Source organism: Pavona decussata, unplaced genomic scaffold, assembly GCF_977016875.1.
Source record: "Pavona decussata unplaced genomic scaffold, jaPavDecu1.1 SCAFFOLD_31, whole genome shotgun sequence".
NCBI lineage: Eukaryota > Metazoa > Cnidaria > Anthozoa > Scleractinia > Agariciidae > Pavona > Pavona decussata.
The window spans coordinates 115,141-129,948 of NW_028145454.1; the positions used below are offsets into that span (position 1 = coordinate 115,141).

General features: G+C 36.7%; 1 protein-coding gene across 1 annotated transcript; it reads right to left on the reverse strand.

The window, feature by feature from the left end:
- Positions 1–1,857: 1,857 nt before the first annotated feature.
- On the reverse strand, positions 1,858–14,391 carry LOC146484692 (uncharacterized). Its single transcript, XM_085104433.1, has 7 exons — positions 14,188–14,391; positions 9,407–9,851; positions 4,333–4,398; positions 3,803–3,867; positions 3,371–3,442; positions 3,025–3,159; positions 1,858–2,573 (listed from the first exon to the last, which is right to left on the reverse strand). The coding sequence occupies exons 2-7, from the start codon at positions 9,679–9,681 to the stop codon at positions 2,092–2,094; spliced, it is 1,095 nt and encodes a 364-aa protein (XP_084960559.1). The 5' UTR covers positions 9,682–9,851; positions 14,188–14,391; the 3' UTR covers positions 1,858–2,091.
- Between the last annotated feature and the right edge of the window lie 417 nt (positions 14,392–14,808).

Sequence of the window (14,808 nt, forward strand, 5' to 3'; positions counted from 1 at the left end):
AAAGTGCCGAGGACAAAAGTGAACCTAAGAGGAGTAGACTGGTGGACGAAAGCTACTCGGACTCAAGCGACTCAGAGGATAACACGACATCTGTGGGGGACCCCCAAGGAAATGAGTTTGTACATGTGCCTGATGTCGATTTCTTAATGTTTCCTATAACACAGATGAGGTAGCTAAATGTGAGATACGCCAGGTTGACTTGCTCGAAGCTACGTCACAAAGATGCAATCGGAACTGTTAAGAAAACAGTTTAAAATCAAAGAGCGGACCTGAAGTGAGAGATACATGGGTCAGGGAGCTGCAAAACAAGGAAGAAGCGTCATTCCGGGTCATTTATACAATTTTTTAAACATTATTGTTGTTTGACTAGTTTGGCGCACGTTTATTAGTGTAATTCACTAACATTGTGTTACTGTTGGGAAGAAAAATAGCGATAACATTTAACTTGAACCACACGAGGTAAATCGATGGTGGAATTCTTGCATTTTAGGCTCAAAATACAGGCGCAAAGGCCCAAGCAAAGTGAAATTGTTTTTAATCCCCGGCCCGTTTAATAAGGAAAAAGCATGCAAGATAATATGAATTAAAGGGCATTTTGACTGTCTGTCGGGATATCAAATCATGTACCATCGTTAACAAAATCTGTTTTAAGTTAATTCTTCGGAAAATCTTTGATTTTAATGCTTTAACTTGCCACCGGGGCAAAAGCCATAAATGCAACTTAAGCTCACTGTTACTGAAACTTCAAACACCAAGAGACGAGACAGTTTCAGCTCAGTAATTACAAATGCAAAACCCATAATGTTTTGATAAGTTAAGTGATGGATGTAATGAGCCGTGAAATTATAAATGAAGGCGTCTTCTAAATAAAATATCAGAATTTTACTTTTTCTTTTCTTTTCATTTCACATAGAATTACGCTTGGCCTGCGTATTTACAGTACAACAAACTCAACCGAAGCCACCCAACATTGATCAGCCAATCACAGGTCACTTTTACAACAAAGGAGTCTGGCTTTGGTAGCTTGTAAACCAATCAAATTTCAAAGTGTCGGTTTTTTTCGGTGGCCCCGGTTGAGTTCGTTGCACTGTAATGATTTTTCCGTTTGCGAGTGGTCAGTTTAGAATTTTTGTGATTGTATTTCGTCAGAAGACGGTGTAAGAAATGGAAATTTACTCAGTCAATCGAGATTCTTTTCAGACGAGAGAACGCGAAATTTTGCGTTTGGTAACGTTTATTTTTATCCCGATCAAGCTAATTATTCAAACGTTTTAAACCAATAACAAACCTGTAAAGTGTTGACGTCTGTGAATACAGCTACAAAGTTTTGTTTTCCTTTCATCGGCGAAAACAGTTGTTTCTCCGACAGAGAGCTTTTAAAAAAATCTAAAAATGGACCCGCTTAAACTTGACGCACAAGGCAATAAGAAGTGTCTTCCGACTGTGCGTTCAACAAGCCGGTTTCCTTGTGTTTTGGTCAAGCGTTTGCAGTGAGCGCCGCCGTTTAGTTTGTGAGTGATTTCCAGACGAATCAACGCATTTCTGCGCTCGAAGATGCGATTGCAGGCGTGCGCCAAGAACCCAGCACACCCACCGCTCCAGCAGTTGGGCTGGGAACCAGAGAGAAAAGATCAACATCGACTAATGCTAGTCCAAGTCCAAGCGGATCGTTTATAAGGAGAAATTTGGAGCTGGGAAATTTTAAGCGTACAAAGTTTCCTCAACGCACAACACTCGAAATCAAATATGAATGTGGTGTTCAGGATAATCGAGTAAATATGATTCTTAGCCAATTTCGAACCACTAAAACCTTAGCTCGACAATATAGTTAAAAAGTAAATAAAGAAAAGGACTCAATTTCAGTGATTGCAAGTTACATTTATTGTTACTGCATTTTTCTACATCATTCCGCAAAGATGCAGTCGAGTTTCCTGACTGCTTTACGTGCTCACTAACCCAGTAAAAGTAGATGCACATCATCTAGTTTCTTTTTTGTTCTACTGAAAATCACGTTAGTTTGGTCAATCACTATTAATTTTTTTCTGCTTATTGAAATTCGCCGATAGACACTGTAAAAGGCGAGCTTTCTTGTTACTTGGTGCACACAGCGCATGTAAACTCACGTCCGGCGACATATGGACCACACGGGAGGGAGCCACATTGCCCTTGCACAGGATACAGCAAGGCACCATTCTTGTTGGCTCCGGTACCGGCAACGTACTCTGGATCACCGTCAACACAGATGAAGTCACGTGACTTCCTGTGGACAGCACGTTCAGTCATCAGGTACCCATGATACTCCTCGATCCAGCCAGATGGACAGTCATTCCGTGCAGGCATCATCAGCATTGAACCACGTGACTTGGCGAAGCACACAACGCAAGGTGCCTCATGATCATGGAGACTTCTCTTGAAAGGATCACCATTGTACTGACTGACTTCATACTCTGTACCGTACACATATCCCGAGTACTGCACGCCGTTTTTGTACTTGTCATACTTTGGATTGTTTGGAAGGCAGAGGTAATTTACTCCACCACCGTAGTGGTCATGATTCTCACCACCCATTATACCTAATAACAGCAAGTAGAAAATTAGCATGAGCTGTAAAGACTCCTGTTCTTGGGCCATCGTAGCCTGATCAGAAGTAAAATGCAAACAGCGGTATTAAACATGATAAACTTGCGCATTTTATATAACTTGAGGTTTCGTACACTAGTCAACATACATTTTCAAAAGTGACCGTTAAAATGTTTAAAACTATGTAATAGTAAAAGGGGGGTCTGGAACCAAGATTAAGAAAAACAATGAATCTATAAACAGCTAAAGCTAATTAATAAAAAAAAATCAGCTTCTCACTGGTGACGAAAAATTACTGCAAAAAGTGCTGCGTAACGAGATTATGGCCTGGTACATTTTCCAGTTCGTAGTTAACCATTTTTCTGATACTTTTTTCTCTGATATTTTGTATACATTAAAATGCTTTTGAATGAAATTAAAAAGACCGTTTTGTAATCCTTGTACCTTTGTAAACAATATCAGCTCCACTAGGACATGTGGTTCTTCCCCAGCGCACATACTTGACCCCAGACTGCCCTGCTTGCCCTTTTTCTCCTTGAGATCCCTTTTCTCCAGTCCTACCGACAGCTCCTTGGTCTCCTTTATGAACAGAAGGAAAAGTAAAAGACACTTGGATAGTTCAAATCCATCCTGAGTGACAGCAAACTTCATAGAGTTCTCTAGTCCTCAGGTTAAGTAGACTTGTTAACATTGAAATCTATCATTCCTGTTGCTGATTCAAGGCTAACTTTTTTGTTAAGCTGATTACAGCCTTTTCATTAATTATTACAAGCAACAGCCTTTGTTATACCTTTTGGTCCTGTTTTTCCTGGGGGTCCTGGTGGTCCCATCCGTCCCATACCATGATATCGACCATCCCTCACTGAAATAAAAAGAACAACAAGTGGCCACATTGACCACACAGACACCTTTTTAAATCTTAAACTACATCATCTCTAATCTCCACTCAGTTCTAAACATATTTTCATTAATTGTCATTGGGATCATGAGCCAACCTCATTTTTTCCACAAAAATGCATACAGCTGATACACTTCAAACGGTTACCTCTCGTGTAAGCAGTTCCAAATAATTATATTTTAAATATTTTCTCAAGCTGATGCAGGCGGGTAACGTCACTTAGAGGTGACTAAGTAAAGTTTTCGAGATTGGTGTTGTTTTGGCGCTTAGTTAAAACAAAAACTATATTGAGATATGTACTTTATTACTTTTAAGTATACCAACCAAGAAGGTAGGCCAAAAGCGACGAGTCACTTGATCGAGGTGGAACGTGCACCATGGAATCGAGTCTGCGGAAAAATCGTAAGTGGACAAATGTATTAGCCAATTAGAAACCTTTCACACTCAGATAAACAGAACAGCATTCAAAAGCCCAATACTAAGCAGCTCATTTCTCTGTTGCACGCTGCCAGTCAGAATGTGTACAACCCCGTGAATATAGAGCCGCTATTGTCCAGTGTGGCTGGACAATAGCCATTAACTAACAATTTATGAGGGCACCGTCTTTTTTATGCTGCGAAGCATGTTTATAGCTTCAGGATGATATGCTAAATGTGACCATTCATGATCAAATGGAAGATAAGAATAAAATGTTTACACTAGGATGCTGCACTATAAAATTTTGCTTTTGAGGATGCCATGACAACACGTCAGTTAAAACCGAACGAAAGATCTAACAAAAAAAAAGATATAATTAAAAGCTCACACAGCAGAAAATTATGATGTCCTTTCAGAGCTATAAAGATTGAATATACCTTTTCATGAACTTTGTCTCCATTTCTTGAAACCGTTTTTCCATTGAGCTTGTAGTTTTGTTGTGTCTGTGACAAAAAGATACAACAGTTAAGGTATGGTCTAGCCTGCGAATACAGCCACCATTTGCAGAACTGGGGGTTATGTTTTACTTCTGATTCGTCACCCAGTCTTAACACAATATGGCAAGATATATACGGCTTTAGTCATTAAGTTTACGTAACAATTAGAGTGTAGGTATGAAAAAGTATGTGTGAACTAACATAACATGACTTAGTAAAGTTTAATGTGGCGCTTTCCATGTATCAAAACAGGCTGGCCAGACTGGTTATTCCTCAGACTAAAGGCACCATTTTAAAGACCTGGGTCCGGTGCTAGTCTTTCGAGCTCGTTTTCTGTATCACAAAAATTAGAAGAACTTAAGAAGAACAAAGAAAGTGAGAAAGAAAAGAACAAAAACAAGACAAAAAGTGGGAGAACTTAAGTAGGAGAAGACTAGTGAGAAAGAAAAGAAAGGAAGTAAGTAGGAAAGAAAAGACCAAAAGGAGAAAAACTTAAATAGAAGAAGAAGAGTGAGAGAAGAAGAAAAAAAAAAAGAAGTCAAAAAGAATGTGGAACCACAGTTCAAAAAGAAAAGTGAGAAAAAAAACGAAAGAAATCAAGAAAACAACAATAAGAAGACAAGAAGAAGGAGAACTTAAGCAAAAGAAGAAGAGAGAGAAGGAAAGGAAGAAGATGATGGTGGTGATGAAGTACAGAAAAAGAATGAGAACCCAAGAAGGAGAGGACGAGAAGAAGAAGGAGACGAACAAGAAGAAGACGACAAACAATGGAAACCTTAAATAGAAAAAAATGAGAAGGAGAAAGGTAGAAGAAGAGGAAGAAAACAACAAAGAAAAACTTAAGAAGAGGACGATGACTGAGAAAGTCAAGAAAGAATAATAATAATAATAATAATAATAATAATAAGAAGAAGAAGAAGAAGAAGAAGAAGAAGAAGAAGAAGAAGAAGAAACTAGATAAAAAGGAGGCAAAAAGAAGTAGAAGAAAAAGAGTCAGAAAAAAGGAAAAACTTGAGATAAATTTTAAGTATAACACGACGTGTATACAAGGGAAAAAAGAAGAAGAAGTTAAAGAAGAAGACAAAACTACCAAGAAAACAAAGCAGAGTTTAGACGAACAAGAAAAAGATAAAGAAGATAAAAGAAAGGGAACTTAAGAGGATATATAGAAGAAGAAGGACGAGAAAGAACAAATGAGGCAAACGAGGAAAAAGAACAAGAAAAAGAGAAAATGAAGGAGAACGTAAACAAAAGAAAACTTAGTGAGAAAGAAAGAGAAAGAAAAAAATCGAAGAAGAAATTGAAGAAGAAGCCAAAAAAGGAGAACCTTAGAAGAAGGAAAAGATTCAGAAAGAAAAAAAGAAGGCGAAAAAGGCAAAAAAGGAGGGGAAGCTGAGTAGACAGGAAAATATTGAGAAAGAAAAGAAAAGAAGAAGAAGAAGAAGAAGAAGAAGAAGAAGAAGAAGAAGAAGAAGAAGAAGAGAAAAAAGAAGAAGAAGAAGAAGAAGAAGAAGAAGAAGAAGAAGAAGAAGAAGAAGAAGAAGAAAAAGAAAAAGAAGAAGAAGAAGGCAAAAAGGAGAGGAAGCTGAGCAGAAAGAAACGATTGAGAAATAAAAAAAAAAAAGAAGGAGAAAAGGAGAAAAGAGCGGAAACTGAGAAGAACGAAAAGAGCGGGAAGAAGGTTAAACTGTAAGGAAGGAAAAGATTTGGAAAGAAAAAGAAAAAAAAGGGAGGTTAAGCTGAGAATTAGGAAAGATTAAGAAAGAAAAAAATTAAAATGCAAAAACAAAGGGAAGCTGAGTAGAAGGAAAAGAGTGAGACAAAAAAAAAAGGAGCAAAAGGGCAAAAAGGAGAGGAAGCTGAGTAAAAGGAAAAGAGTTAGAAAAAAAGCAGAGGAAAGAAAAGCTAGAATGGAGGGGAAGCTGAGGAGAACGTTAAGAGTGAGACAGAAAAAAGATGAAGAAGACGAAGAAAAAGGCAAAAAGGAAGGAAAGCTGAGGAGAAGGAAAAGATTGAGGAGGAAAAAAATAATAAGAAGAAAAAGGTAAAAAGGTGAGGAAGCGGAGATGAAAAAAATTGAAAAGAAAAAAGAAGAAGAAAAAGGTAGAAAGGAGGGCAAGTTGAGTAGGGGTTAAAGAGCGTGAAAGAATAAAAGAAGAAGAAGAAGAAAAATACAGAAAGAAGTTTAAGCTGAAGAAGGAAAAGATTGAGAAAGAAAAAAATGAAAAAGAAGAATAAGGAAAAAAGGAAGGTAAAATGAGTATAACGAACAGATTAAGAACGAAAAATATTAGAAGAAAAAAAGGGAAAAAGAAGGGGATTATGAGAAAAAGGAAAAGATTGAGAAACAAAAAAGAAGAAGAATAAAGGCAGAAAGAAGGGGAAGCTTAGAAGAAGGAAAAGGGGTAGAAAGAAAAAAAAAAAGAAAAGGAAAAAGACAAAAAGGGGGAAAGCTGAATAGATCGAAAAGATTGAGAAAGAAAAAAATAAGAAAAAGGAGGGCAAGCTAAGAAGAAGGAAAAGGTTGAGAAAGGAAAAAGGAAGAAGAGGGGAAGGTGAATAAAAGGAAAAGATTGAAAAAGAAGAAATAGGCAAGAAGGAGGGCAAGCTGAGAAGAAGGAAAAGAGTGAGAGAGACAAACGAAAACAAGAGAGAAAGCTGAATAAAAGTAAAAGATTAAGAAAGAAAAAAAGAAGAAGAAAAATGCAAAAATGAGGGTAGGCGGAGAACAAGGAAAAGAGTCAGAAATAATAATAAAGAAGAAGAAGACAAAAAAAAAAAGGAGGGGAAGACGAGTAGAAGAAAAAAGAGTGAAAAAGAAGAATGGTGAAGAACAAAAAGGCAAAAATGAGTGGAAGCTGAGTAAAAGGAAAAGAGAGAAAAAGAAAAAAAGGAGGAAGAAAAAAGGCAAAAGGAGTGGATTCTGAGAAGATGGAAAAGTTTAAGAAAGAAAAAAGAAGAAGATAAAAAAAAAACCAAAAAAAAGGAGAGAAAGCTGACTAAAAGGTAAGGATAGAGAAAGAAAAAAAGGAGAAGAAGAAAGAGGCAAAAGAGGGGGGGGAGCGGAGTAGAAGGCAAAGAGAGAGATAGAAAAAGAAGAAGAAGAAGAAGACAAAAAAGAGGGGAAGCTGAGAAGAAGGAAAAGCTTCAGAAAGAAAAAAAAAAGAAAAGGCAAAAAGGAGCTAGGGTAGTTAAGAAGTAGGATAAGAGTGAGAAAGAAAATGAAAAAAACAAAAAAAAAAACAAAAAACGAGGGGGAGCAAAGTAGAAGGCAAAGAACGAGAAAGAAAAAGAAGAAGAAGAAGAAGAAGAAGAAGATAACAAAAAGGAGGGGAAGCTGAGAAGAAGGAAAAGCTTCAGAAAGAAAAAAAGAAGAAGAAGAAAAAGCAAAAAGGAGGGAAAGCTAAGAAGTAAAATAAGAGTGAAAAAAAAGGAAAATAGGAGGGGTAGCTGAGTGGAAGGCAAAGATAGGAAAAGAAGAAGAAGAAGACAAAAAGGAGGGGAACCTGAGAAGAAGGAAAAGATTGACAAAGAAAAAAAGAAATTAAAAAAAAGAAGAAGAGGAAGCTGAATAGAGGACAAAGATAGAGAACGAAGAAGAAGAAAGAGGCAAATAGGAGGTGAAGCTTAGTAGAAGACAAAGAGCGAGATAGAAAAGATGAACAAGAAGACAAAAAGGAGGGGAAAGATTAAAAACGAAAAAAGAAGAAGAAAAAGGCAAAAAAGAGGGGAAGCTGAGAAGGAAGAAAAGATTGATAAATAGAAAATAAGAAGAAAAAAAGGAAGGGAAGCTGAGAAGAAGGAAAATGTTGAGAAACAAAAAAAGGAAGGAAGGAAAAAGGCAAAAAGGAGGGAAAGCCGAGTAGAAGGGAAAGAGCGAGATCGGAATAAAGAAGAAAAAGTAGAAAAAGACAACAATGGAGGGAAAGCTGAGAAGAAGATAAGAATTGTGAAAGAAATAAAGAAGAAGAAGAAAAAGGCAAAAAGAAGGGAAAGGTTAGAAAAAGAAAAAGATTGAGAAAGAAAAATAAAAATAAAAAAGGAGGGGTAGCTGAGTAGAAGGAAAAGAGTGAGAAAGAAAAAAAGAAAGAGAAGAAAAAAAAGGGAAAAAGGAGGGGAGGCTGATTGGAAGGAAAAGAGTGAGAAAGAAAAATAAAAAGATGAAAAAAGGAATGGAAACCTAAGTAGAAGAAAGAGAATAAGAGAGAAAAGAAAAAAAAAAGAAGGAAAATATCATGAACAAGGAGGAAAATGAAGAAGCACTTAATAAGAACAAGAAAAGTGAAAAAAAGGAAAAAAAGAAGAATGCAAAAAGGTGCAGAAGATAGCACGGTTACAATGCCTAAGATCCTTCTGTTACTTCGCCCTACTAAGGAAACCTTGAAAGGATGATTGACTAAGTTGACATGGTAACATTCCCTCTAAAAAACTCTAATTTGCTTATGACGTTGGTTTTTGGTTTATTTTTGCGCATATTTTACGATAATTTGTAGCAAAATGTGTCTTGTAATGATCTGTTCGAATACCTGTATTTTTGCTTATTTTAGCCAAAGAAAAAAAAAAAAGAAAAAATCGAGAAAACGGATTTCAGTCCGTTTCCAGAATTCAAATATTGAAAGCTAAAATGTTCTTCATCTCTGGTGATCTGATTTATGGAATTCACACACTCATAACTTCAAAATGTTTCCTCGTCAAAACGAGTCTTTCATCTTGGGAATAAAATGGTGACCAATTTCTTTTATACTCCAAATTAAACAGACAAATATCGCTCACACTGCGGTTAATAACAGGAAACTCTGATCTAAATTTTCTGTACATTACCTCCGCAACTATTTTTGATTCTCTTACATAGTGAAAAGATTTAATTATGCTGAAGAACGGCAGATTGGGTTCATTGCAAATTCTTCAGTTCATTTCAAACTTCTGTTTTAAAAAAAATCAATATATTCTGCATTCTTATATCAGTTTCAATTAATTTGAAATTGCAAGACTATGGAACCAACTGAGAGCATACCTTTCTTCCATGGCTTGTAGTCGTTTTTCCAACTCCGCGATATTTTTAACAGCTCTTCGTTCGCGATGCAGCAAGGACTCCTTTCCGGTTGCTTCAGCGCCATCAGTAGAGACTCGCTCAGAGTTTTGGGTTTCTCGTCGACGTAATCCTTCTGGAGTTTCATCCATGGCGGATATGTGAACGAGAGTTGCACAACACATCCGTAACACGGCCACAAAACGCACGCCGCCGCGCGGAGTTACTGCTGGGGCAGTTTTGATGGGCTTCCCGTACATCGTCGCGTTTTAAATTCAAAGACAAGAGAATAACAACCTTCGTTCTGTATACCGAAGTAGAGTTGTGATGTAAAGTCGATATCGAGGGGCATAAGGCTGAGAGATGGACGAGAATTTTTTCGTGTATAAGTGACGTAAGCATCCAACGGAACAAGAGACTGGTATGATAACTGTCAAAAATAACAAACGGAAGTAGTAGTAAGCAATGGTTGAATTTTTTGCCCAGTTTGTTCTTTAAATATATAAAAATAATATCGAATAGACTGTGTCCAACTCAAATGACGTATTAGAAAAGATTCAAGTTGAATGCCCGCAATCAAATTGAATCAATCAATGCGAGGCCAAGTTTCAGTCCACCATATTTTTTCAGTTAGATAGCGCGCAGCTCTTTAGAATCAGTAGAATTTTGTTAGACCTCTATTGTCAGCTCTGTTGTTCCGAGGTTAGGGACCATTGTGTCTTTGTTTGTTCTTTTTGTTCTCCGACCAATAATGTGAGACGTAGCAAACAATGCAGTATCACGTAGCTCTATTGTTTCTGTTTTTTGTCCATTGCTCCACCAATGTTTTTTCAGCCAATCATGTGAGCCGTTCTAAGTAGCTGCCTGGCGGCCAATAAGTCGAGTGGCGATTCTTCATTTACGTTACACCAAAATAATGTTTCTTCTTTCTGTCACAGTGCTCTTCTAGTTAATTTTTATTCCGGTTATTTCAATGGTGTAATCTCGTAACCAGGTTATTTTAGTTAAGTAACTTGAACTCGGCAACTGTTATAAAATTCAGTAATTGTTAATCTCAGTAAACACAGCAATGGCAGTTTTACTATTCTTAGTCGGTGACAAACGCGTTCAATCATCACAGCATTAACCACGTCGTTGTTGAATTATCAGACCACTAGCAAACTCCGTTCTATAGTTATTAGTAAGCTTAACTGTCGAGAGCTTCTGAAAGACGGATGGCAAAGTGATTATTGTTAAAACTTTGTTTACTTCATATAGTTATTACCACAATCGTCCACAAACCACTTCGATACTAATACCAGCTGAAGGCATAATTATTAATAATGTTACAGAACTGTTTCAAATAAATTAAACCACACGACACTCACCAATAAACTGTTTTTGCTGACATAATAACCTGATTATTTTGAGGAAATTTTTCAAGATAATTGGATCTTTATCGTATCTAAATTCATTGACTCTCATAAATAATCGCAGTGTTAATCTTTATTACAGAAGGTAAAGAATAATCCGTTGGCTATTTTGGAGAAAAAAGGTTACTTTTCTCTTCCGTAATCTTGATTTCACCAAATATCCAGCGCGTTTGTTTGTTTGTTGTTTTTTTTTTCTGAATATTAAAATTTCACTAAAATTTCAATCTGAATTATTATATTATATCACAAAGAATCACCTTTTTGCCGCTGTGTTTACTTTTGACTGCGCATGACAGGAAGCTTGCTTTTTCTATAAGTGCTCTAAATGTAAACAGTCTAACTGAGAAAGTAAATGTTTATTCATTTACTGTATTTTTATTGAAGAGACTTGTAAATTTTGCCAAAATAGTAAGACAACAAATGACTGGTCGTTTGCGCATGAGCAGTAAGAACTCCATCTTAACTGACGTGTCCGTTTTGTGGCTTTGGCGTCTCTTCGATCGTTCAGCTCCAACTTTTAAAAAGACAACACGAATTATTGTACAACAGGCTGTGAGGCTGTTGACCTTAGGAATCCGAATTAAATAGTAAAAAAAACCAAGTGTTTCTTTAACGGCATATAGCCTAAAGCCTTGCAACAGCAAAGTGTGAAAGAAAGCGAGCTAGCCTTCACTCGATACCAATAGCTGCGTCTGAAGTGTATTTTAATAATAATAAATGAAATAAAATTTTTTTCTAGGATTTTAACCAAAGAATCCGAACATATGAAACAGCCTTGGCATAGGCAAATTTATGAAACGACCGAAGAATGAGGAGTTGCATTTAGCTAAAGGCAATCAAGGGTTACTAATTTTGCTCAATGAACTCGTTCATTGCTTCTGAACAAATAAACACGGCCATATCAAAAAAGTCGGCTGGATTTGTTGAGTCAACTCTGTAATGAATTTCAAAAAGAGTGGCTACAGTAACGAAACGGTTGCAGCTAAAATTCTACACTGAATTAAACACAGCTATGAAAATAGTCGGTACTCAGTTTATTAAAAATAATTGAGTGAAATGAAATGCGTATATCACAATTGAGTAAGATAAGGAAGTAGTTATATATTGAAAAAAGCAGAAACAACATAAAGATTTATTTCTCCGATTCAGGGAACAGAGTTTTCGCGAAATAATTAGTTATCTGCATTAGTCAAGAAAAATAATGAGGTACACTGATGGCACGGAACGAGGAAAAGTTTACAGGCGGAGTTTAACAAGAGGTTGAATTCAGTCTTAAACGGAAGTTTCAGTATCATGCACAATATCCGGAGAATTACCACATGAAGATTAACTGACTCCGGCTAAGGTAGTTGGGCTAACGTAAGTCAGTTGAGAACGGTAGCCCACTCTCACCAATGTGACCAGACTGAGTGAACTCGATTGATTCAATTCAGCTTCATACGCGGAGGTAGGGTGATTTTTCTTGTTTTGAAAACACGGTCTGAGTGCAGTTAAAGAAGGTTATTAGAGACTGCAATCTCAACTGGTGATCGCAGTGGGATGGGGAGAGAATTGTGATAATATGCGTGTTTATCACAGTTCAACCACAGAGGCTAATAAGATGGCTACCCGGCGTCCTAATGAAGACTAACTGCAACTGATTAGCGCGAATTCAAAGTAAAATACTGCGAGCTGCTGGAAAAAACGATAGTTAAAGGTGCCAGTCTCGTCACTTTATTAATTATTCACTTGCATCGCTATTTATTTCGCGCTGCTGTGAACTATATTTCAACGCCTTGATCTGGCTGAAAACTGACTGAAAAATTGTAATCGGAAATTTGCTACCTCTTCCTATTTTGAAACCGTCTAAACGAAATCTATCATGCCCGACCGATTAATTCGAATGTACATACTAACGAGGAGATACTGAATGTCCGAATGCCAAAACGTTTCAAAGCTAGCTGTATTCTACTATTATCTCTTCTGATAAACAGACAAAACTAAAACTACTATTAAAACTGAAAACTACTACTGGTCACGACCATTTTTAGTTGCTTTTTTTTTATCTCAGATATTCAAATTCTATTTTGCGGATCATATAAATGCAATTTTTCGGCCAAACAATTATAAATTAGAACAAACGTGTCAAAATATATTTACACTTTTATTCTCAATTCTCTCCATAAGCTTTCCTTGAACTAGGCAGGATTTTTTTAAGTTCGAGAGAGAAAGGTTTCCAAAACAGATACAATTTTCTCACGAAAATCAAGCCACACAGTATGACTATGAAAAATATGCTACTAAATTAACCGTAAATTGGTGTGACATGCATGATTGTAGTTCCGCGGCAATAATTTTATCAGTATATTACGTTATTTGTGGCGTTAAAACTGCAAAGAAATCCTTTTAGTAGTTTGTTGACGGTAATATCACGCGCAAGTATTTCATTATTTCAGCCCCTGCCCTGGGAAACTGTGGCCCTTCTCAGCATCGCAGATGCTAAAAAATATTCATGGTAATAGGCCATTTTACAGTTGTGTGCTTAGTGACCTGGCGTTGCATTGGAAGCGAGGCTGGGGGTGACCTTATTTTGATACAAACCTCACTGCTTTTCATATGTAGATCATGCTGTTCTTATGCTAACTAGTTTTCATTTACATATGAAAAGCAGTGAGGTCTGTATCAAAACAAGGTCACCCTCAGCCTCCCTTCCAATCCAAGGCCAGGTCACTAAACACACAACTGTAAAATGGCCTATTGTTGTCACGGAAGAAAGATTTAGTTGTAAAATTTGCATGATAAAAACCCGTTTTAGCAATTTTATTCTTATAATCATGAAACATTTTATAAGGTAAGAAAAGGAGCAAATCAGATGTCCAAATTTCGATATAAAAATTGAAAAATAGCACGGGCTATCAGGCACGGATTCAAAGCGTTCTAATTACATGCTGCTAGAATCAATGTTCGGTGTGTTAGTTTCAAAGGAATGTTCCAACATTTGAAAGGCAAATATACACATATACAAAATCACAAAAAAAATTCAAGCAACACAGCCGACAGCAAACTCTTACTGAGTCTTTCAAATTAAAATGAATCATGAAAATATAAGCGAAATATGTTATCAATCAGTGACATGCCATGCTGAACCCGTAGCTAGTTTAATTACTACTGGCATTTTTACATTTCTATCACGGCTATAATTTAATTCGTCCTAATTCGGCATTATTGATGGCCAATGTTTGCCAGGTTATAACGATATATCAGCCGGGTTCAAGCTTTAGTGTTCTGTACGAACATTTTGAGTGCCATGTCATAAGCAACGTTATACTGAAATATAATAAACATAAATAAAGTAATCACAACAAAATTGCTTACCTTCAAGATCGTCCGCTTTTATCTTGCTTGGAAAATTTATAGCTGTTTCAAACCGATGTTAAATTGCTGCTTGCTCTAAACACAACTGAATATGGCCGAATCCCTTGAAGCGGTACTGGGAAATTGTCACCGAAATAGTCTCCTTGGAGAGATAATTTGTTCGCGCCTAAGATTTCTGTGGTTCATGTTTACTGAGAGAATTAAACCCGATCGCGAGGAGAAATCCCACAATACAGGACTGTTAAAAGCAATTAACGCTTCTAAAGAACCACATACGATCAGAAAATTGTTTTCTTGATGGTACCCCTCCCTGGATTCCATTGATTCAGTTGTTGTCGAAAAACCATAAACCACGAGTGTATTAATTATGTTGCGGTGTAAAATAATTATGCTAAAATTCCAACCTAGCTGCCAAATACGTAAATCCTTTTGTCGTTTGTCATTTTCCTTTATTCAGTCAGTGCAAACAGTCTTTCCCCATAGCTGTTGACCTTTCTCTAGGCCATCGTCGATTGTGCAAGAATAAAACTTGGCCGCATAACTTAGAAAAACGAGCGTAATTTTCGCACTTTTTTTTTTAATTAACACTGCTAGCGCTAGCATAATCGGCATATTTTTATT

Coding starts and splice junctions, on each gene's coding strand:
- LOC146484692 (XM_085104433.1), bottom strand. CDS start 9,681: ATGTACGGGAAGCCCATCAAAACTGCCCCAGCAGTAACTCCGCGCGGC. Junction 3,443..3,802: donor GCTTTTGGCCTACCTTCTTG/GTTGGTATACTT, acceptor TTTTTATTTCAG/TGAGGGATGGTCGATATCAT. Junction 3,160..3,370: donor AGGAAAAACAGGACCAAAAG/GTATAACAAAGG, acceptor CTGTTCATAAAG/GAGACCAAGGAGCTGTCGGT.